This window comes from Podarcis liolepis, assembly GCF_965112155.1.
Source record: "Podarcis liolepis genome assembly, chromosome: 6".
NCBI lineage: Eukaryota > Metazoa > Chordata > Lepidosauria > Squamata > Lacertidae > Podarcis > Podarcis liolepis.
In genome coordinates, this window is record NC_139559.1 from 60193013 (window position 1) to 60217873 (window position 24861).

General features: G+C 41.4%; 1 protein-coding gene across 4 annotated transcripts in view; it reads right to left on the reverse strand.

Moving 5' to 3' along the window:
* The window catches only part of LOC310709985 (FRAS1-related extracellular matrix protein 1-like), a 110810-nt gene extending 88674 nt beyond the window's left edge, over positions 1–22136 (reverse strand). For 2 of the 4 annotated variants that reach the window (XM_083510201.1, XM_083510204.1), the window contains exons 1-13: positions 18307–18598; positions 13058–13563; positions 12117–12211; positions 10749–11044; positions 9743–9942; positions 8649–8972; positions 8428–8536; positions 7349–7480; positions 5442–5786; positions 4526–4668; positions 2525–2721; positions 1466–1556; positions 565–732 (exon numbers count right to left, since the gene is read on the reverse strand). In XM_083510201.1, the coding sequence (XP_083366327.1) occupies positions 565–732; positions 1466–1556; positions 2525–2721; positions 4526–4668; positions 5442–5786; positions 7349–7480; positions 8428–8536; positions 8649–8972; positions 9743–9942; positions 10749–11044; positions 12117–12211; positions 13058–13297 (2340 nt within the window). In that variant the 5' untranslated portion in view covers positions 13298–13563; positions 18307–18598. Of the gene's footprint in view, positions 1–564; positions 733–1465; positions 1557–2524; positions 2722–4525; positions 4669–5441; positions 5787–7348; positions 7481–8427; positions 8537–8648; positions 8973–9742; positions 9943–10748; positions 11045–12116; positions 12212–13057; positions 13564–18306; positions 18604–21471; positions 21666–22050 lie in introns of those variants that run through there. The other 2 variants (XM_083510202.1, XM_083510203.1) reach the window with 2 other exon arrangements.
* Between the last annotated feature and the right edge of the window lie 2725 nt (positions 22137–24861).

Sequence of the window (24861 nt, forward strand, 5' to 3'; positions counted from 1 at the left end):
AAGTGTTTATTCTTTTAACACCATTTTAGTAGTTCTATGAAAGGAGTTTTTAAAGGGAGGGGAAAGGCCCCGTTTTATTAGGGTTCAGGTCAAAGTAGTTCAGCTTTTTTTAGGGAGGGGGAAAACCCCATTTTTGCATTATTTTGGGGTCAAAGAGAAACAGCAACTCACCGAAGGATCGCTGGAGGGGGGGGAACAGCCTTGGTTTGTAAACTCTGTCTTCCGTTCTCCAACAATGGAGGGCAGGGTGAGGGGCCGGGGCCGCAAGGGGGCCAGCAATCAACTGCAATTGATCAAAACCTTGCAGGGATCGACCAGTAGATTGTGAACGACCTGTTGGACATCCCTGCTCTACAGCATGGGTGGGGAATTTGTGTTCCTCAAGATATTCCAGGACTACAACTCCCATTATCCCTGACCATCAGTCCTGCTGGCTGATGCTGATGGCAGTTGGAGTATAACAAACTCAGGAGAGTCGCAGGTTTCCCACCTCTGCTTTACAAGCTTAACGATCATTAAGACGGCATCACAGGCAAGCAGTTAATTAAGATACTTGATAAATACCTCAGGTGCTTCATCATCCACAGGCATCACTGTGATGTTAAAGAGGAGACCAGTCATCACTCCTTCCTGCTGGTCACTGACAGAGAATTCAAACTGTACAAACAATGGGTCAGGGCCCATCTCCACCAATGGGGGCATGTACGCCACTTTCATATGCGTTATGGCATGCTGGTTGTAGGAAATGGAAGTGATTGCATTGCGTGAGTCTCATAAATTTAATTCTCCACTTTGCAGCTACTGCAACCACCCAGTTCCTTTTTTCTTTTAATCATATATCACTCCCTTAGTGCATAAGCTGAGAGATGTCATCAACAGCATGTTAAACAATGCAGCAGTAAATTAGGTTCCATCGCGTATCAAAACCGGATTGCTCTGGTGATTTTCAGTTGTTTTCTGGGGCTGATAGGACTTGGAGTCCAGCAACACCTCCAGATACTCCCCTTCTACTTTAGTTACACAGACCCACTGTGAGGTGAGTAGTCTTATCATGGTCTAGGTTTGGGAAGTAGAATTCTTTAATTTTCCCTGTAGTGGTGATGATCAATGATCTAAGCAAAGTTGGGACATGATGAGTTCAGAGTCCAACCTGAAACTTCTAGGCTAAACCTCTCTGAAGTTTGGACTTAGCTCATTGGTTTGGCCTTGGGCCCAGCCCTTTCATAGCTATCCTGTCCTGCTTCCTAAAAGGGGGGGGGGCTGCTGTAACCTACAGCTGCATCGTAGTTCCCAAGAAGGTCTGCATCCTCATTACAATTCTGAAGAATCATTGTACCCAGGACACTTCGCCAAGCACACTCTGTATAACTGTGCCCATTGGGGTCTCTGAGAATGACAGATCGCAAGGGACTTGAAGCAATCTTTCTGTTGTTGCAAGACAACAGTTATTGTTAGGTCCACTTACCTGTGTGAAAGATGACAGGAAAGGAATAGAAGAATTTTTCACAAAATTTTTCATGCTGTCTGTGAAAATAAGCTTTCCTGCATCATACACCCTATAGAACAGGAGGGAAGGGGGGGAAATTACAATTTTTAAAATATATTTAAAAGAGTAGGCATGTCTAAAATTGACACGGACTGTAACAGCATCTTAAAACACACTTATTGGTAAATGAGCTTTTGGGCTAAGACAATTGACGCATCTGTATGAATTGGTCTCAACAGTTGGAGCGAGTATATTAAATACAATAGAGGAAAAGCAGTTTTTCAGAGCAAATTGAAATGAATTGCTAGAGATATAATATATGGGCCAGAAAGTGTTAAAATTCTACCATGTAACTAATAAAGTGGGCTTCACATCTCATGGAAGTTCATGTTGCAAGACTTCTTGGACATTTGCACACTAGACTTTTTCTCTAGTATGGGAACCCCTATGACACCCATTTATTCCTCAGAATCCAAATTTTGTTCCTCCTAAACTAGCCTCCAGAGATTAAGAAGTGGGAAGTTAATAAATCTCTCCTAAAGAAAAAACATTTAGTATGCACCATGTCACACAGAGAGACTGCTTTCGATGGGAAAAGTTGATATTGTCCTCACCCCCAATTCACTTCTGAAATCAGTTCTGCTATGATTTAGGGGTGAGGCCCGGGGGGCGGAGGGTAGGGGAGAGAAGAAAGGAAGCGAAATTGACTATATTTGTCATTCTTCCTTTACAGAGCAGAGTACTCAAGAGTTTCCTCAATAGTGGCTGCAGGCAGGAGCAGTTCCACCGAAGAATTATTTCCACTCCCTGGGAGTGGGTGAGCTTTTGCTACAAAATGGGTTAGTTAAGCGAAAGGAGAGGTGAAATTTACCCAGCGTAGGTATCCGTCCCGATGGAGACTGAGACTACTTGTTTTACAATTAGCATTCACCTGAGGATAGCAACACCTGTATAGTGTTAATGTACACACAATGCCTTTTCGCTTAGATACATCCTTTGAGAGTTTCTTCCTTCGTTGATGCATAGAGACTTACATACCCAGGGGAAGCGGGAGAGAAACATGGCTTTGTAACTGTATACATAAGTTGGCTGTCTGGCGATTCGGCATCTGTGAAATGGAGGTGGTCCTTTGTGATATGTACTATCTCTGTTTCTTTGACCACAAGGTGCCTTGTTGTCCCAGGGACTTCTTCTGGCAAATGGTCTTTCACTGGCATGATGTGAATCATCACAATCTATAAGACAATCGCAAAACCCTGTTTATTGATCTGTTTCACTTGTATACCACCCATTCAATAAAGTTCTCTGGGATGTTTGCGTAGACAATGTAATGGAAAATATAATTTGCAATAAAAACCTGTAAAACAAACAAATGTTTCAAAGCAGAAAGCTCAGTCAGAAAAAAAGCACAAAAGATAATTAAAACAAAAGCAGCATGAAGCCCAGCAAGGGGAGCTTAGTGCAAAAACCTGAAGCACTTAGATTGTAATTAAAGGGCTTGGGAGAACATGGATGTATGCCTTAAAAACAGCATTTACTGCTTGAGAACATCTTGCACCACCATATAAATCACAAAGATTGCCTAAGTGTAACATCAGGTACTCATATAGTTTGTTTTTGTGGTCTATCCAACGTGAAGAATAACCAAATAACCTTTAGTCTTTAGTGTCAGTTCCAAATTGTTTTGATTAATAATTCAGGAAGCCAACAGTGCTACTGCAGTTAGTAATATAAAGAGAGAATAAAGGGTATGAATTATAACATTTCTTTGAGCAAAGATGGTTCTCATAGAAATCATCTTCTCTGTAAGCTTCACTTTGTGTGTCATAAGCTTCACAGTGTTTGGACCCTAACACACACATATAAGGCCCTGTAAAGAGGCTACATCTTTGTTCAAACCTTCTTCCAGGGTAGTGTCAGAAATACAAGCTGAGGAGTACCAGGAAGAGTGTGCATGACATAGATCAGGGGTAGGCAACCTAAGGCCCGGGGGCCAGATGTGGCCCAATCGCCTTCTCAATCCGGCCCGCGGACGGTCCGGGAATCAGCGTGTTTTTAGATGAGTAGAATGTGTCCTTTTATTTAAAATGCATCTCTGAGTTATTTGTGGGGCATAGGAATTCATTAATCCCCCCCCCCAAAAAATAGTCTGGCCGCCCACATGGTCTGAGGGACAGTGAACCGGCCCAGGGCTGAAAAAGGTTGCTGACCCCTGACATAGATGGTATCTGAATTAAGCAGAGGCAACAGAACCAGAGCTTTTACTGTTGGCCACATTGCCTTCAGAGCTCTGGAGCTTTTGGAAGAAATGTCAAATATCTAAAAAGGTAGGCACCCATTATTCCTGCTGCAGATGTAAAGATCACAAGTTCATGTATGTTTCAGGCTGGACCTCTTCTTGTAATGAAAGGATGCACACATTTGTCATAGAACCCTAAACTTTTGTCCAATGCTAAGGATGGAGATTTTTTGGGTTCTGACCTTATACAGCGGTGCTTCTTAATTTTTGTATATGTATTTACATTATCTTGCTTGACAAAGGACAGTATATAAATTTCTTTTAAAAATAAAATAAATAGTATGCATATTGATACTTTATGCATAGTCATGTATGCACTATAATATGAGAGGATCATCCATATTTTTTATTGGACCCAGGGTGGGGAGCTGACTTCTCATCTAAGTTAAGGAACAAGATGTTTCCATGGAGCTCTAATCAAGTTACAGTTGTACCTCGGGTTAAGTACTTAATTTGTTCCGGTGGTCCGTTCTTAACCTGAAACTGTTCTTAACCTAAAGCACCACTTTAGCTGATGGGGCCTCCTGCTGCCACTGCGCTGCCGGAGCACGATTTCTGTTCTCATCCTGAAGCAAAGTTCTTAACCTGAAGCACTATATCTGGGTTAGCGGAGTCTGTAACCTGAAGTGTATGTAACCTGAAGCGTATGTAACCCGAGGTACCACTGTATTTAGATCTTTCCTCTAGGATTCTCCTCTGCTGCAACTTGGTTTTTCAAGAGAAATTGTAAAACAAATTACCTGAGGATCTGAGAGATTCGGTGGTTCCTGGCTGTCAGCTAAGTTAAACTCAAACGAGTCTTGAAAAATTTCCCCTCCAAAATGACGGTAGTAAATAAGCCCATGGAAGAGATCTCTTTGGTAAAAGCTAAACACGGGAATACCTTGAGAATCCAACAAAGCACAAAAACCAATTTCAGAAAATTCATTTTTCTCCTTCGCATTAAGGTGTCATATTGGAAGCAGACCATTGGCTCTTGTATCCCTAATGCCATCTACACTGATTATCAGCAGCTCTTCCATGTTTGAGGCATGTTCTATCCTTTTAAATTCATCTTTTGAATATAAACAATGTGATTTGCCCTCAGCTGGGTCTCCTCCTTCCATACCTTCTAATCTCACCCTAGAAATATTGCACAACTGGTTCAACAACCAGCTATCTGGCTTAATATGTTAACAGCTATTGTTCTGATTAATAATGACATCTTCATTTTAATAGACATAGTTACTCTACCTTTTTTCAGAATGAGGGTCACATTCCCAGCAACTTTCAAGGCAGAGCAATGGATGAGACTCTTACCTATATATATTAGGGTGTATTCCAGCCAATCAAAAGGCAGATTTCTACAGATTCCCACCCACATATTCTCATCCTCCATCCATATAAGCAAAAGGTCTTATTACAGTCCAAGTGCATTTTCAGCCAGACAAAAGCAATCAAGGAGAGCATAGAGCAAGACTACTGAGGGGTGTGGTCTTGGGAGAGGAAATAAATAATAATAATAATAATAATAATAATAATAATAATAATAATAATAATTTATTTATACCCCGCCCATCTGGCTGTGTCTCCCCAGGATATGGTCTGGTCAGGGGCTCAAGGGCTGAAAAGAGAAACATTTGATCCCAGGTCTGAGGTTCCCAACCCCATCACTACCTGGTCCATCTGGGAAGTGTTGCTTAATAAGTTCTCCAGCACTGGGTGGCTTGGATATTTTGTAGAGGATATAATCATCACTCGAATCAAAATCAGTAGCCATAAGCATATGGTTTTCAATAAGAACTGTGCTGCCTTCTTCCAGCTCAAAGATAAGATTGTTCACTAGGAATGGAGGGGTGTCGTCTTTTGGAAGAATGTTAATAGGAAATCTGTGCCTAGCACTGTGCTTTTCATCAAAAATTCTGAAGACTATGTCATCCTTGGTTGTATCACTGTCATCATGATGGTAACGGACAACTCCATCCCTGAGATCTTTAACTGAAAACCTGAAGCCTTTGTTACCTACACAAGATGAAAGAAGAAAAACAGCAGTTCTTCTTGCTGCTGGTTAACATGCATCTATTTAATACATTGGAGCAGCTTGGCTGTAGTTACCTATGTTTAGATATAGTTTCTTTTCCTTCAGACTAGTCAATTTAATAGATTGGATACATATAATTTGATGCCTATGCACATATTCTCCAGTGAATGGGAGCCTGGTACTATGCTGTCTTTATGCAGCAACATTGGATGGATTGAATAGCATATGGTTACCAGATTTTTTTCAATGAATCCGGGGACACATTTTTTTTATTTATTTATTTTGAAGCTGAGGAGCAACAGGGAGTCAGTAGGGGGGATGGTGAGGCCAAAGACCCTGGGCCAAGCAAACATGCATGTTGTATAAAGGTTCAAAGCCCTTCTTTCGTACCCTGTGAAACATAAATGCACAGAGTTTTTTTTAAAAAAACTGGGCAACAGCCACCCACCTGCAACTCCTGAGCCTCCCCTGATCAGTCAAAACAAAGGGGGAAGGGGGCAGTATATCTGTACCGCCAGATGTCCCCGGTTCCCCTTCAGCAGTGGCGGTAGCAGCGGCAGTCAGCAGCCCGGAGTCAGCCTGGTAATGCAGTTGGCTCTGGCTGGCTTCAGGAGCTGCTCGCTGCCATGGCACCCGCCATTTTTCCTCGCCAGAAGTTCCAGCAAGGAAAAATGGCAGGCACCACTGCAGCGGGCAGCGAGCAGCTCCTGAAGCCATCCAGAGCCAACTGCACTACCATGATGGCACCGGGCTGCTGAGGCTGCCGCATTTCCTGAGGACAGATTTGCAAATCCGGGGACATCTGATAACCCTAGGATAACATGCTTGTAGCATGGATATATTAGCTGACATAATATTAATACCCATGTTGAAAAAGCAGTGGGAGAATTTGATTTGACAACCTACTGAATCCAGGTCACATTTACTTACATGTAGGAGCCCTGACTTAGTTGCACAAAGGTTACACAGAGGTTAGTTATCTTTATCTTGTCTTTATTGAGCATTTGTTCTGGTTTGTTTGCAGGATGTCTATACATCTTTGCATGAATTGTTAACTCACTCTACACTTTTCAGTGCATTTCCCTGTAACTTTTCCTAAACTTAAAAAGTCTGTTCCCTTTATAAAGTGGGGGTTTTTTTGTGCTAGAACAACAAAGCACTTTAATTGCACAAACCTAAATTTCCCGGTATGTGCTTAAATGCCTTTTGCAAAAAACAGACACCGTGGAGTGCCTTTACAATTGAAGGAACTAGATAAATAACTGAACATTATTACAGATGAAAATATTGCCATCTGTCTTTCCACTTAGGCAAGTTAAAGCTCAACTCGGTTTCTATCAGTATCTTCATAATGTTTTCCTCCACATACCAAAAAAAGGATGCACTTTCCACCACAACGAAACCATCTATTTTGCTTCAAGCAAAGGTCTGGTTGCAAAGTTCTAATTTTTATTTTGTACTCTCATTACTGAGGGGGAGGGAGACACACATAGGAACTTTCAATTTTAAATTCCACAAATTTTTAGACCATGAAGCTACATACCTCTGATTGTGAGCCAGCCATGATATAAGCCTTCCACCACAAGCAGCTGAACAGCATCAAGGTTATCATTATCTACAATCTGAAGAGACTCCCAGGTAATTGGACGAGACTGTCCTTCCAACAAGTCAAGCCCTATATAAGCAGGTATTTCAAACACAATGAAGTCATGTGGCTCTGAATGAGCTCATAGAGCAATTCAGCATTAAAGGCGCCATGAGCTTTGCTTTCAGAGTAAGCAATTGCACTAGGTGGAAAAGTAATGCAGTTGTGGGGGAAATTCAGAAAAGTTAACTGGTTTGATACTTAGGAGTACAGTTAAAAGAACATGGTGAGACAAAAGCAAGAGGCAGGATTCTATTCAGGGATGTTTAATTTGCAAGCAAGTCATTGAGATATTGCAAATGGGTCACTGCCAATAGGTTTGTAGGTTCTCTTTTTTTACATGTCAGATATTCCCTGGAAAAGGTAAATCCAGCTTAAATTGGGAGGGAAATATGGGCTGGCATTTTGTGTGCGCACTGGAAAAACTTGCATGCATGATTAACACCAATTCCACACTAAAGACCCATCTGGAAGTACTGATAGTAACATGGGTTTGTCATATTTGGATAATAGGATTGTTACTGTAATCCTGTCACTGGCCCCATCACAATTCAAGCAGTATCATACCATTTTAAACAGTCATGGCTTCACCCAAATATTCCTGGGAACTCACATTTTTCCCCCTCCTGAGAGCTAAGATTCCCAGAGTTCCCTGGGTAGGGGAATTGATTGTTCACTGTCAGAACTGTAGCTGTTTGAAGGGAATAGGGGACGGCCAAACAACTCTCAGCAACCCGAATGAACTAAAGTTGTGGTATAGTTCAGATGTATAGTTCAGATGCGGCCACTATACTCTAAATATAAAGCACATCTTTCATATGGATGATAAATATGCCCAGTTACCACTGTAGAATGCTTTTCTCTTTGAAATCAAATTTATTTGTACCATCCTATGTCTGCGTTATCACAGCACACGGAGGCTGAATCTGCTGCAAAACCACATCTGTGAAGAAAATCTTAAAGGGGATTTTCCTTACCTGTGTTCCATGCAACTCTAGGAGCATTTGTTACTGCACTTCGAATTGAAAAATGGACCATGATAGGGAAGCTGTTCATGAAGAGGCTATCAATTGCTTGAAACTCAACCTAGCGAGCGAGAGAGAAAAGATTAATTCAGTCCCTTTGTGACTGTTGAGCTGTAGGCATAGACTAGCTTGTGAGCACCAGGGGAGGGGAGCAGCCACATCCCATCTCTCACCTCATAGTTCTGTCTCTCAGAATGAGAGATATTAGATGGCTGGAAAGCAACTTTTGTATCATACAAATCCTGCCAAGTGAAAGACGTAATAGCCTTGGAGTGGTCATCCAGGTGGGTAACATATCCCTGAGGAGGAGGTTTAGTAATGTTGAATAGCAATCTTTCCCTCGGGGTTTCTTCATCTTCGGCATCCAAAGTCACTGTCGTGAGAGGAGTAAGAATGAACTCATCTATCTCCAAGATGAACATGGACATGAATGCAGCTTGAGGTTGTCTGTTTGGAATGGCCCCTTTTATCCTTACAGGAATCCACACATTTTCTGCCTACAAACAAGGAAACCAAATGTCTCTTCACAGTCAGTGCAGAAGAGGGGCATTAATATATTGCTTTTAAATGTAGTTCAAGGAACTTTATTTGGGTTCAACTGGGTATTATTACACACACAAAAGATAACTACTGAAAACAACTATTTGTTATCAGATTCAAAAGTCTGGTTTTCAGAGGAGAGGAAATGATCAATAGGGTCTGTTTTAGAACATTTGGAGCAAGTGCTAAGACATATATTTTTGTGGTATCTGGTAGTCCTTTGTCTGGAATAATGTGCTCCAAGTAGGACTGGGGAGAAATTGAATTCAGCTTGCCATTAAAAGGCAAAAATAACCAATTCACAATATGCAAACTTAAAAAAAACAGACTTCCTTTGAAATTTGCACTTCTCAGTACAAATTTCGTGATGGATACATGACTAATGCAATGAATCCGCGAACTGTACTGAATTTCCAAATACTATTTTTGTAATAGTAATATTACATTCCATTAAGGTGCAGCAGTGGGTGAGGTAGGGGGCAGAATGGGAAGCAGGGCCACTCCATCAGCTCCCCTGAGAGAGAGAGATGCTATATTTAGTTCCTCCTCCTCTGGGTTCAATAAAGTGTCCATCTTGCCACACAATCAGCATGTACTGAATCTGATACATAGCCAGGCAAATTAACATGCAAGTAATTTTATCCTATAGTTTTTTGGAGGGAGGTTGGGAGTATGGAAAAACAACAGAAAGTTGTGTGGAAAATATGATTTGCTGCATTGTCCTTACCTGTAGCTGAAATCTGCTCTTTTTGTCTCTGATTTCTACTTGTATGGATATATAATCCTTATCAGGTGATGGGGGACTGAGGTGTTGGTACCTAAGTCTCATCTCCAGAAAGTCTTCACAGCTCATCTTTAGAAGGTGTATTTCTTTTAATCCTGAATGGCAGGCACCATTGCTGGGACAAGGTGGTTTGGATTGTCCAGCTAAGGCAGAAACACAACTTTAGAACAAACTATTTCTGACCTTCTAAATGATCTTTCTTTTATTTAATAACACAAGCAACCTTTAAGGGATTTACATATTCTGAATATTGAATGAAGACTTTGGATGACCTTGTAATTTAAACTACACAATCTTCTAATTTAAGCTACACAATCTTTGAAACAGGGGGTTGTGCACACTAAAAACACAGATCTGCATGCCAGAGAACCATGGCCAATCCAGTGGCAATTCGGATGCCCTGAAGTGCCACAAGACTTAACTACTAGCTCAGTAGTGATGACCTACAGTATTTGCATATTCAGCAGAACCTCTTTTATCTAAATGACTGGGTTAACAGAAGATCTCTAGATAAAATAAAACACTATCTATTTAATACACCCTTGCTTTAATCTGGATCAAAACTGGAAACACATTTCAGAATTCATGGGTAGATATTCCCACCAGGACAGTGGGAATGCATTCTTCTTCATTCTCCTTCCAACTGAAAGAGAACTCAATTAATATCGTCTCCCAGCATCTTACTGTCCCCTTTTAACTAGACAGTTGGTCTAAAGGATTGAATCGTGCGGGGCCAGGGATTCCCCCAGATCTGCTGTACATAGATAGCCCAGGCCATGTGATGCCAATTCAGTGACTACAAGTGCACATATGCCAACAGGGTGCCTGCTTAGCCAACGCTAAGCTGTTTCAAGATGAAATACATTTTTGAGTGTGAGAAAGAGGGAGGCAATTCTTGGGAAAGAGCTTACAGCTGGGAAGGGGAAAGTTAAATAAGATTAAAAGTCACCTTTTTTTGGTTTGGTGTATGTAGATGTATCTTCACTTTTCTGTATTTTAGAGTCCTCAACAACTACTTGCCCAACAGCAGGAAACAGTAATTCAGACGACAAGATCCTCACTGTGCAGGCTTTACCTAAACCGTTGTACTTGAAAGTCAAAATGTTTCTGTCAATTGGCTGAGAAATCCCAAAGAATTCTGGAACTTCTAGAGATGCTTGTCCAAACTGAACAAGACTCGGTTTTGGGCTTCTTATCACTATATGAAGAGTAAACATCTCTACAGCGGTCTCCAGTTCTGTAAACCTGTAAAAGGGAGACGGCAAATACTTCCTGGTGAGCAGTAACAATCTTTGCATGGAAATTTAGAAGACTGTAAGTACAAAACATTCCCTCCTAAGATTTTAGGGGCACCATATACAAAGTTTTAAGGGTTGCTTGATTCTAGGAATCAGCTTTTTAACTGCTGTTTTTATTGTTCTGCACAGAGAATATGTACTTCGATTTTTCCAACAGAATACCAGTTAATGAATTACAAACATAATGATGTAGAAAGAGCTCTGCTGGATCAGACCAGAGGCATGACAGCCTTTGGTACTAGAGACAGCACATAGCCAACATAGCTAATAGTCATTGATAGTAGGGGTGTGCACTGGCCACAAGCAGCAGTCCGGATCCCAGTTCAGCACTTTGGAAACAAGTCTGAATTGATCCTGAAGTACTTTGGACAGGCACCCCCAAACCCAGCCCTCCAGCTGTTTTGGGACTACAATTCCCATCATCCCTAGCTAACAGGACCAGTGGTCAGGGATGATGGGAGTTGTAGTCCCAAAACAGCTGGAGGGCCAAGTTTGGGGATGACTGGCTTTGGAGGTTGCCTTATTTGGTTTGGGTCAAAATTCCAATCCAGAAAAGCAAAGCTCCATTACTGTTATGGGGAATAACTCCCCCCCCCCCTTTGACAGAATTATTTATAGGCTCAGCAGCCACTCCTGAAATGACAGAAGAAAATACTATGGATGGATAAATGACATAGAACTGCAGACAAAAATTTACAACAACAAAAATAGTCAAAGGTTCATTCCTTTGTAATAGTGGTGTGTTTTTTGGTTTTGTTTGTTTGACAGAATGCAGCTTTGGAGGTAACAATCTAAAGCAGAAAACTGGTACAAGAGATTGCCCTTAACCCTTTGCTTTAATGCAATTATTCCACTAGAATGGCCCCCTGAAGCTGCTTTTTGCCCTGTGGGGGGGGGGGCTATCTATAGCAAGGCAATATGCACCCCCTTGTTTAAGAGTCTGGAATGCTAACTAATATATGTGTCCTTCTAAAGTAATTATATATGCAAAACTGCATTCAAGGAAAATGAAGCAAAACCTGTATGCTCTCAACATCACACGGTCTTCATTTAGCAGTGGACAACCATTGTGGATGTATTTCACTTCACTGGGTAAGAAATGGCAATCAAATACCTAACAGGAGAAACAGAAACAAATGAGCAAAATGGACTTGTTCCACAAAAATTCAGTGCTCAGGCCTAGTGAATGAAGCTTGTAAAAGTCCGATTCAAAAGCGAGGCAAGCTGTACAGGACCACAAATGAAAACCCAAGGCAGAGAGTTATTCACTTACCCTCCAGCAGCCCTTAAACCCCTTACTCTTAGTGCCCCTAGGCTCCAGCTTCTCAATTCCTCAAACCCTACAAAACCCTATTACTCTTGAGTAATAGGTTTCCCAAATGCAACAGGGGCTTCCCTCCCCCCCCCGCCCGAGGTCATAAACAAGATGCTGAGCAGAAGAGGGGAAGGGGGGGTATAGAGTTACCTTCTGCTGTTCCTGGAGCACCACTTCTGCTGCCCAAGATGGGTAAGTTGTTTTGAAAGGAATAGGTGGGTTGTGAGAGAAGGAGATTGGGTGAATGTGTAGGTTATTTGCAAATGTTGGATTGGCTTGTAAACTGGAGATGGGTTATTTCTAATGCCGGCGGGGGGGGGGGAGGAGGAGAGAGTTCTGCTCATTTCTGAGCCAACCCATGGAGAACAGGGTAAGACCACTCATGTGGAAGCTGTTTTTCCATACCCACACATTTGCATTCACAATTTGCTCATATTCAGGAGGCAATTTTATGGTGTGTAAATGTTGGGCAAGGACGTGACTTGATTCAAACTGAGATTCGTGACATGACTTGATTCGAACTGAGACAATGGAGCCATAAACATGAGAACGGCTAAGCTAACATGGCTATTCCATTCAAACTGACTAGCATTTCATATCTAATTAGAAATTAAGCCAATAAGAAACTGGACTAATGATACTTACCTGGGGTGTAAGTTTCCCAACTCTTTGTGTCACAGGCTCATTTAAAACCACCTCTACCTTGCAAGAATCTCTCTCCTTAGAAATATTGAACTGTAGCTCATTTTCAGTTATGTACGCAACGCGTCCTCTTTCAACGTGGATTTCTTTATTCAGCAGGACCAGCTTGGCTCCTCTTAGAGGTTCAAGATTCTCAAGGACAATAAAAATAGTCAATGCTACGAAAGCATTCATAATTTCCATCTTCTCGGTGCTGCTCCTTCCTTTAAGTCATTCAAAGCAAGAATTGCTACAATAGTATTTTGGGACTACTGTTCTCTTTTGCTCAAGAAATAGAACTTCCGCTATCCCTTTGATTAAATGTGCTTTGGCTCATTTTATCTTCAAGAAATAAAATGAAGTTACTTAGCAGTAATGCTTTTCTCTAAGGCAGTTCAGGAGCTAGGATGTTACAATGGAGTGATTCACATGTGCCAATTGACAGTGTTCAGCGGACAGCAAACGCTCCCCTGTTATTGAAAGAAATCAGAGTTACTCTACTTGAACAAGAAGAGGTACCGCAAATGCAGAACAGTAGCTTAGAAAACAAACATGCTTTTCAGATGCATAATAAAATACGCAAGGAGAAAAATTAGTATGAGTGGGGTCCAATTTCCATGCAACATTTCACTGCTTCCGCTCTGCCAACATCATTCCTTTTCTAAGACTTCTGCCCGTGCTGTTGTCCCCTATCGACTTAGACTTTGGACAGAGGAGGCACAGAAGAAAGCTTCAAGTCTCTGGGGCACAGCAGCTCTGCCCACCAGCCTCTGCTGGATTGTGGATTGAGATGGTGCCCTAAAACTCACAGAATGCAGCAGACACACAATGTCATTTGTGGTGGGGTGAACAGCAAGGATATCTTATTAAGGATATTTAAATAATGATAATGAAACAAATACTCAGTTACAATGAGGATACAATCACACTCAAGAAGGCAGAGAAAGTTGGTTTCCATTATACAGTGGTACCTCAGGTTACAGACGCTTCAGGTTACAGACTCTGCTAACCCAGAAATAGTACCTTGGGTTAAGAACTATGCTTCAGGATGAGAACAGAAATCGGATGGCGGCGGTGTGGCAGCAGCAGCAGGAGGCCCCATTAGCTAAAGTGGTACCTCAGATTAAGAACAGTTTCAGGTTAAGAACAGACCTGCAGAACGAATTAAGTTCTTAACCCGAGGTACCACTGTACTTGCAATGCTTTCCCTCACTCCACCTAGTGGGAAATGTCATTGCCTCTTTTCATGAAAGAACATACTGAGGGAAATATGTTTGGAAGGCAGATGCAGCTTGCATATTCCTAGGCCACTGTAAAAGGCCCTCCAACAAAGAGGGCAAAAGCAAAGACAAAGACAAATAGCAGAGGAAACTCTTCCCCTTTCAAAGTGGCCAATCTGCATAGGAAAGCTTTATTAGAATACAATGGAAGATGGAAGAACTCATATAATCCAGACTAAAATAACTACTTTCAGTTCCCATTAAAATTAATGGGACTTAAGTCATGATCAACTTGAAATCAATGGGACCCAAAGTCAACCAACTTAATTTAGAGCTAGCCCAGTGTCTGCAATTCAAAACATGTTTAAAGCTATTTGACAACATGAACTCCATTATGTCCTTCAGGTTTATTATTGCATTAGTTTTAACACTTGCTTATCGGTAAAAAAACAGCCAAATGCCTTTCAAATATTATTCCACATTCAGCAAGGCTGGCAACCATCCCAATCTGCTGGTGTCCATTGCTTGGGAGTCAACTAGAACCACAGCTTGTCTCCTCCCTATATCCCACCTAGGATATAGCTTGTACTTATCTGGTCCTAAAAAAGGGTGAGAAAAATGAGAGGCTGAACTAAACTGACCCATCAATTGACTATTTTTATTTGATTGTGCTTAAATATTGTCAACTATTTTTGGAAGCCCAGGATGTGCCTGTATAGGTGGTGACTATTTCTTCCTCTTTCCATTATCACGCCATTTGATAACAAGAGCAGGAATGAAGACAAGCCCAGCAGGCCCTTCTCCTTCTGAGGTGTTTTCACTGTAGTGTGCTCCTCAAGCCATTCTTCCCCGACTATCATAAATAAATGACAAGACACATTGGTGTAATATTTAAAAATACTTCCTCCTTTTACCATTTATGAGACAATATAAGAGATTATTTTGTCCAACATTTATTTTACTGCCACAATAAATAATATGCAGACAGGTTGTTACAATTCCATAAGATTTAATGGTAAAAGAGAGTATTAAATTGTAACTACTTTATAGTATAATTAATTTGTAGAATCCTCCCATTTCCTCCCACTCTGAGAAGTAATTTACATGCTACCAAGACCCCAAAAAATGAAAACCATTTAATCGCTCTCCAATTCTTTATGGACTAGGAGCGTTGAGAAAATTAATTCGGTGTAAGAGCTGACCATGCTAGGTGTGATCCAGTACACACGTCCAGCGCTTTTTTTCTGGAGGGATGCAGGGGTATGCATACCCCTAAATATTTTGTGAATCTTTGTACTTTTTTCATTTTACTGTATTTATTTTCCCCGATTCGAACTATAAAAGGGTGATTTTCTTGAGTCAAAATGAGAGTACATTTTTTAAGAAAAAAAGCACTGCACATGTCTACCGTATATTCTGCACATGTCTATGTTCTGATCCAAGAATGGCCTGTCAGATGTATATCAGTGGAGTTCACTCCAAATTATGGAGCAAATTGAAATCCTGGTACCTCGGGTTAAGAAATCCCATTCTTTTCTTAAAAGAAATAAGTGTGGGGAGTTCCTACTATCTTGCACTTATCCCTTGTCAATTATTTCCCCCATTGTTTGGCTTTCAGGGAGAGTTTGAGAATACATTTTGAGAAAACAATTTTGGTGTATATATGTATCTCTTTCCTTCAGGCCTTTAGCCCATCCCCCTAGTTTTCAGAAGATAAGTCTCCAAGTTTGGCATGAATGCATCTTGACTCCAAAATACAATTATGTACGTACAAGTGCGTAAACTCCAAGTGTCACAATTTTTTAAAGTGACCAAATATAAAACACATAAGTTCATTTAAAGGCAAAGAACACACAGGTTGTCATCTATGACAATCATAGATTGTCTAAGTCAGTGGTGAGGAGCCAAATTAAGCCCAAGAGGGCTTGGAGATTTGCCTGCCTAGGCCATTTCTGGCAAACCAAGTCCACCTTTTCCCAAGCCTGATGTCAGGAATGGGTAGGTCCCTGCTGTGTTTGAGTTGAAGTAAAACTGTAGTCGTTCCAACATCCCCACATACAGCCGACTGTTCAGACCTCCACACACCCAAAGGGAGTTTCCACATGTATTCAACAGAACACATGCAGAAACCTCCCCACATTTAGAAACTCTGATAAGGCAAAGTTCTCAACTGCAGGGATGTGTCTGAACTGAACATATTTTTAAACCTGCTGCAGATTTTCATGCTGAACATGTGAAGGTGTGAAAAGCAGTCCACCAGACAAGGGAAGGTTGTGGGCAATAGTTGCATGTGTATTCCCGCCACCTCTTTTAAGCCTTTGTGCCTTCAGGAAATCAACTGAGTGTGGCTAGTGATTGCACACATTCCATTAAGTGCTAAAATCAGGAAGCATGAAGCATACCTCTGCTTCTGTAAAGTTCAAAAACAGAGTCAATGAGTCTCCTACATTAAGACATTACATGTATCTTCATATGGGGGAACGAGATGGCAACTTTCCATTTTTGAATGTTACAGATGAAGCACCAAAACAGGAAGTACAACACACTGATGATTCCTGTTACAGTACAAAAGGGGTCAGAGAACCCTTGTTCGTTTATGAGGTGCACTGCAGCTCCCTGCTGATATGGACATCTCTAATTGCTGTACATTGTTGCTGCTGTAAAACAATATAACAACTTATCCACCCTTATCATACAGTTATTTTACTTCATTGCCACAACTAGGAAACTTTTCACCTTCCAACTTAAAACAACAGCTCAAACCGCAGTTACAGGTCTTTCACAAATCTGGATTTTAAAAAATCCTCTTATGCAAAATATCTGTTTCCTCGAGACACCGAGGCTGCTAGTAACCCACCTTTTGTTGTTAGCTGCAGGGCTCACTCTTTTTTTGCCATGGGAAAACAGAGTAGTATGAACATAATCAGTCCTTTCATTGTACACAGTTCTCAGTTCCAGTAGCAGTTAGACAATTTGCTGACAGACTTTACACACACCCACACACACACACACCAGTTATTCTCAATTGCAAGGGGCAATACAGGAGTTCTAAAGCTTCCCTCTCCTACAGAGCAAGGCTGAAAATGCACCTGCATCTTTTAAGTTTAAAATTAATAAGCCAAGTTACGGGATCCCCAATGCTAATTAGCAGAGTCCCGTTAGAGTCCCCTTTCCCCTCATGCTAATTAGTTTAGGGGGGTGGGTAGAATTCCCACACAAGAATGGATAAAAAGACAAAAGTATCCACAGGACTCCTTTGATAAGCAATTCACTGGAGGGGAGGGGGAGAGAGACAGAGCAGAACAGCCCATCTGTGATTTTAAACACCTGATTGCCTGAAGCATGCAGGTGTGTAAAAAAAAAAAAGTCTATTTAAATGGTGGGAGTCTGCAGGAGAAGAAGAAAAAAATGCCACTGCAATTCACATGAAAATCCAGATTCCTAGCTAGTTGCATGAATAATTTATTAACAGCCATCTAGAAAGGGAGAGTGACACCTTTGTTGTCTGCTGAACCAGCAACAAGAAGATCACTTGCCACGACAAAGAAGTCTTCAAAACAGAAAAGCTGCAGTTTGGATAGCAGCAAACACATCCTTCTTTAGTCTGCCAAGGCACAATCATTTAATGGGGGGGGCAGTACATTGCTAGAGGATATTCCTATGGCAGAGAGAGGAGACATCTCAACATATTTTGAATTTAATAAAATAATATTCTTCTGTCTTTTGTAAACACCAGATACAGTATATATTTTAAAAATACACAATCTTGCTATTGGTACTGAAAAGCATATTTTCTAACGGGCATTTTAAGTCAAAGTGCCTACTTAATTCTGAGCGTGAAATTGCAGCACCTTTTCTGTCTGCTCTTGTCTAATATAACAGTTTTTCTTTCTTCCTATTTTAAATGCCTGTCCTCTAGTCACCCAATAATGTTTCTGAAAGGGAATGGAAAGCTAGCAAGCCTGCCAAGAAAAGGAAAAATCAAAGCCATACCTGCAAGCTGCAATACAGCTTTAGGAATCCCCCTCAAACTTTTTCTTTTCAAGTGCTTTGAAAGTGGAACTTTTTTTCAAAATGGTGGTAATGTTCCTCAAAGTCACTTTCAAATCCTTCAAGTCAAGCTAACCCAGAGCAAGGGAAAGAAATAAGAGGCATTAAATGTAATTGTCCCAGAGCAATCTCCTCAGAGGGGGAAGGAAAAAAACAAAACCTTAAAATGCAGGAAATCTGTCTAAGTCAAGCTGGCCCACTACTCACAGATGTTACTGATTCAAGTGAGATAGCAATTCCAAGCTCCAAAACAGATTCCAAGTGAGAAAATAGGAAAAGTCATTGGTTGCTATTAGATACGCATTCTGAAGGGGGGAAAAGAGAGAGAGAGACAGACAGACTCAGGGAGAATGGGCAGTGAGGAATTTGTGGCCTGGATTAGAGGCTCCATGATAATTAAGGAATCGTGACAAATAGGGATTCAGCTGACCTCTTTTGCAGAAAAGATACAAGAAGTGAAGGCTGAAATCCAAAACCTGCCTACTAGTCATGAAGCCACCTTAACCTCGGGGGGGGGGGGACTTCTGAGTAAATATGCTTAAGAGCCACGCAGCACAAATTCTAATTTCAGCCCTAGAATTTGTTAGAAGTATTTCAGAATGTTTTGGGGGGCTTGAACCATTAAGAAAACAAGGCCAACGTGGAGGGAAGCAGTGTGCTATTATTAAATTGCCTTCATGTTCTCTTTCCCCTGCCTCCATTGTAATTTTGTAGCAGATCTTAAACTTACCAGGATAGTTTATTGAGACCCAATTTAAGGAATCTTTATGTATCCAAAGTCCACTCCCTGTTTGAGAATACTAATGGTATTTTTTTTTTTTTACCCTTTTGGCAGCAACAACTTTAGCTGTATTAGAAGCCAATTCTGAAGTTCCTTTTGGAAGCAGAATGTCAAGCCATGAGAGGAGCGCCTACTTCTGAAAGCACTGCTGGGTGCACTGAAGTCACTCTGGATCTGAGCCTAATTTTGCAAGGATGCTTCCAGGTGGGAGCTTGTTGTGGAATCAGGGCTGCTCTCTCACACTGGTTTTTCACAGCATCTACTCGACAAGGATGTTTTCAGAATTCCATCCTGTACTTTTAAAAGCATTCAATCACCTCACTCTGGAAAATCCATTCAAAAACACCTAACCATCACTACAAGTCATAAGTGCTTGTTTGCTTGTGTGCTGACATTTTGGTCGGAGGTTTCTATCGCTGCACTCCTGCCTCTCTTTGTTCCCTGCCTAGCACAACTTAGCCATTTTGCTTCTGGTGGCCCAAACATTTGAGCAGGCTGATTGCCCCATCACAGCTGTCAGAATTCATTCAGGTTCCATATTTCCTCAAGGGCTGAACATTGTAATTGATCCCCCACTGTTGCAAGGAGGACTAGTCACTATCAGTCCAAATAGCACCAGGCTATTATAGATGAGAGGGAGGGAGGGAGATCTGCAACAAAATGTGACGAACTCTGGTTCAGGTCTCCAACCAACCATCCAAAGCCTTTCTTAGAATATTCCATTCTACTGTCCCCAATGTTTTATGTTCTCCCCTCCACCATGGTCAGTTGACATTCTGTGCACTCTTGGGTATGATCACTCTTCCTTGGGATGTTTGGAGAGATGACTCCCCCCCCCCTCTGGTGGTGGTGGTGGTTTTCTCTCCCTAAAAACCTTTCCTACTTTATCAAACTTGAGATTTCCCCAAGCCTGTTGATCCCTCCCTCTTGTGTGTAGATATAGCCATTTTGGTCACATAGGATTTCACCTTTGGAGAAAAAAGTTCACTAGGAACACACTGGATATGTGTTTAATAATTAGTTCATAACGAGTGCAGAAAGTTACATTGCAGTGCAATAAAGAGCTCAGAACAAGTTATACAAAGCATCCAATAATATTCTTGTCTGCTGACTTATGAAGTGCCTGTTCACACATAGCGGCTTTGCACACTCAACCAGTATTTTCACAGGCAGTAGTACAATGCAGTGTCTCTCCAAACACAAATGTGGATATTTGCTAGGATTGTTTATTTTTAGAACTTTATACCTGTTTTTAAAAATGCACCCAGCTTGGAAGAGGTGCAATTCTGCTCATTTCTTGGTCCATTTTTTTAAAAAAAACAGTTTGTCAAAAAGAGCTACCTCTAGGTCATAGACATAGAGGGACCAATGGGATGAGTCCTTATCAGAAACCCTAGAAGCAAAGTGGTGGAACTTGGTAACTTTATAAAACAGAACAACCAATGTGACTGAATGACGCTCCAAAAACATGTACAATAGTTACCAACCAATGTGGAAATAGGTGGCTTGATACACATTAAAACACCAGCGAGCTAATCATGATACTTACATAGAGAGAGTTAATATTAAAGGATGAAGTGAACAGTCTTCAAAGAAGAGTGTACCAGAAGCTACCATCCAGAAGGCAACAGCTAATTTATACACTTCTCTGACTGTTGTGTACTGAACTGGAGTGTCAGCATGTCATGACTCATCATAAAAAACTTCAGTAAGGCTGACACTCCCCCTACCACAGACAATTCCCATGGCAGATAAAGAATTAACTTTGCCTGAGGGAGCACGCAAGGCAGCTGAGGTGGGGGACCAGCTGTATCACGGAGAATGATCCAAGCTAAACTACCTAGTTTCAGGCTAACTACCTGAAGAAGTGCAGCGGCAACTTAGTAACTGAGCTTAACGTGCATTTTAAAAACCATTAAACATGGAAATAAACAACAAAGCACTCTTAGTCGATTTTTTAAAATTCCATGCTTCAAATGTTCCATGTAGTAGATGAGTGAGACATTTTGCCCTAGCCTTCCAGTTCTGAATTTTAGCCTATACATATTTAAATACGAATTTATGCATTTGACATTATCAGGGCATGCTTAAAAAAAACAACCACTCTTTCACAAGCCTGGGCAATTTCTAATGTGTATGGGCAGGTGGCAGCTTTTCTATCAATGCATCCACGTTGCATAGAAATGTCACTTGCAGAATGTCTTTTGTCGTTCTGCTATTAAAAACGCAAGTGCTCTCCCAGAAAAATAATTGCATGCAAGATATAAAGCAGCCGGGGGTTTTGTACCACTTGCTTTAAGGGGCTGAGCCAGCTGATCTTCACTGACCTGCTTGTCCCAAGTTTACCATTTGAACTAGGAAGGGTGGGCATCTCAAAGGCAGATTTGAGGCGGTGGGCGCCCAAGAAAAACCTCCATCAGGGAGTACCTTAACATGCTATGCAGTCTTTAGAACAGCAATGAAAGCAGGAGAATGTTTCATCATCCTACCAAATTTTCAGCAGCCCTGAAGAAAGCAAATCCTAAAACAGACTGAATGCACATCACAGTTAAAGTGAAACTTTTTTGAAGTCAAAGTTAAGCATTCTCTTAACCTTTCCACTGAAAACAAAGGGGACATAAAGTACTCAACTTTGAATGAATCATGCAGAAAATCCATAGATCATTCTCCCCCACCCTTTTTTTATTCTAAATTATGAAGCAGAACACATATATACCGTAATTTCTACATAACTAAATTTTAGTTTAGAGTAACTGAGGAAGAAATATACACTTGGGAAAAATATAAACGCTATCCTGAGAGAAAAAAGTCATTTCCTTAAAATCTCTCTTAGAACAAAGAGCACTATGCCATTATTTTTTCAGGTGGCTTCCTGTCATTGCTCTCAAACAAAGACCGCCAGTCACCTTTGGTCCCTTGAACTCCAAGGCAGTGGCATTCTTGTGAAAGCTGAATCGCTACTTTCATCTGTTGATGCAGTGGAGTGGATCCATGTCTGGAGGATTAAAAACAGCCTCTCTCCGAAAGAACAACACAAAGGAGGGACTCTGCTTTCTGAGTAAGCAACAGCTGCCAAAATAATTGGTGTGAATCCTATTAGTTAAGAACAATTCAGGAGTCAGACTGAGGCAAGCCAAGCTGGACGACCCACAGCCACTATCATATACATGCAAGACCATTACAAAACAAGTATTTCTTTTTGTATTGGTGGGAGCTTAGGGTGCATTGTGAAATGTGCTTTGCTGAGTGATCTCTCCATACCTCTTGGTTTTAGCTCCAAACAGTCCTCGAATGTATCATGTTTGTCTCCCACTATACTACTTATGCAAAAGTGGGGAACCTGTGGCCTTCAAGACTTATTGGACTCCAACTCCTATCAGCTCCAGCCAGCATTACATAAACAGACCATGATAGGGAGTTACATGAACATTGTGGGAGCCTTGTAGCCATCAACAGGACCAGTGGCGCCGACCTGGGCCCCAGATTGTGGGTGCCCAATGGCGCGCCCGCATGACGTGATGTCATGACGTCACTCATGCCATCATGTGCATGCATGTTCTGCATCCCACCCGCTACCTTGTCTCCAGTGGCTCTTTGGTGGCAGCAACTGGGCCAGGGCCTCCCCCTCCCCGGTGGGGCCTCTGTTGGGGCCCACTGCAGCTGTGGACATGCTTAGGCACCCACAGTGGAAATTTTGTGGGTGGCAAAGAACCCAGGGCGCCTCGGAGTTGGCACCTATGAACACAACACCTGGGGCACTTGGCCCCCAAAACAGGACAGAAACCCAAGTAGAAAGCATGCAAGCAATCAGGTTTGGCCAGAGATACTTGGAGTTGGGCTGCCAAAATATGCTCAAACACTTTTCCTAAGTAAGGTACAATGGATGCAGGCTGAATGTTCTTTAATTCTACAATCCTATACATGATTACTGTGGGGGCGGGGGTAAGTCGTACTCAGTGGGGCTTATTTCTGAGTATACATGAACAGGATTTCAATATAAATCAGTAGGATCAACTGCGAGGAGCTCATGTACTGAAGATATGAAGGGTTTGCAGAAAAGTTATATTGATCAACTTATTTTGTCCATACATACCTATTTATCATAACGCTCAGCTAATTTCACAATGGTGACACTGCCATCTCACGGGTTGTTAAATATTTTATGATTAATAGCCTCTTAGAACAACCAAATACTTGCTTGTATTCCTCAAAAAATTTCTCCTGTCTGCAGATTCTGCTGTCTGGTCTAAAGTTTACTGCTGAGCTTCAGGTTTCACATACCATATACTACTGTAGGGTGATGGCATGTTCTCCATGGCTGCCTCATTTTTAATGCAACAAGAAAGGCGGGTGTTGCTCTTACTAATATTATAGCTGAAGGTTGATCACATTTGAAGCCTGACCGAAAAAAGGGTGGGGGGAAACGTCCTGTGGCTCGCTTGGTGATTTATGACTATCCCTTCTGAACAATAACTATTTATGCATTCATTTATTGTGTCGCTCGGTGTCACATTTTTGGCAAAGTCACCCAATGCTGTGTAGTGTGCCCCATTACTCCTTCCATCAGAAGATGTTTAGCAGAACTGCCATTTAATAATGATTCTGCCTTTTAATTTGCTTGAATGAGACTACCGCTTGTACCGCTTTACTCAGCTTTTCTTTTGATTAATGGGAATGCATTTCTGTACATGGCAAGAAAGCCGTAAGCATTAGGGATTGTGTGAATTCCAATATCAAGTTTCAAAGGTAAGAACCCAAAGGGCTTAAAGAATGTATTGTTTGGAGGCTGATCCTTAATGAATTGAAGGAATATATATATATACGCTGGGAAATGCTTTTGTAAAAGTTTCTTTAAGCAGCGCAAACAAAACTTCTTGGAAAGGAAAGACAGATCAATACTTCCCGGGCTGGGTTAAACTCCAACAGTTGTGCTAGCAGGAGCCAGCACAACAAGTCCTGCTAGTGCAATAGGGCTTTCCCTTTTCTCTTCCCCCCATGCCCCCCCCCAAGTCAGCTTGTGGTGAGGGTTGGGGGGGGAAACAGAACAACACAGCGGGGGGGGGGAGATTATTCTGTCTGGCATAAATGCTTGCACTGACAGAAGGATCATAACAGTGCAATGCTGAATTTCTCTCATAAATCATAGCAATAACCATGGAATAAGGACAATATTCAAGTAGGTAGGCATTGTTTAATAAAACTAGTGTTTCCAAAGCAGGTCAAATTGCATAGATGTAACACATTTTGTGCAACTATGAATAGAAGGGTAGACATTTAATCCACTAGGGGTGTGGTTTTTTATTAAAGTAAATCAAACAAATTAGAACAATAAATATAACAGAAGTACAAATATGCAAAAAAGCAAAAAGAAAATGCACTCTTTGATATCAGAACTTGTTTAGAGGTAGAAACATAGAATTGTAGATGCAGGAAGTGACCCCAAGGGTCATCTAGTCCAGCCCCCTGCAATGCAGGAATAATGCAGCTAGAGACTCTATTAAATAGCCAGGAGAGGACTAGAAAGCTAGCTTCCAGTATCAAAATATTGAACTGAATTCAAGACCACAATGATTCAGGCAGCAGCACTGTTGGTGTTAGCAGAGTGCGGATGTCAAAGCAGAATGGAAGACATGATGAACAATAAATGTTGGCTCTCCAACTTGATTAAAAACATTAACTAAATAAATTCCCAGATACTTATGGTTCTAGGACTATGA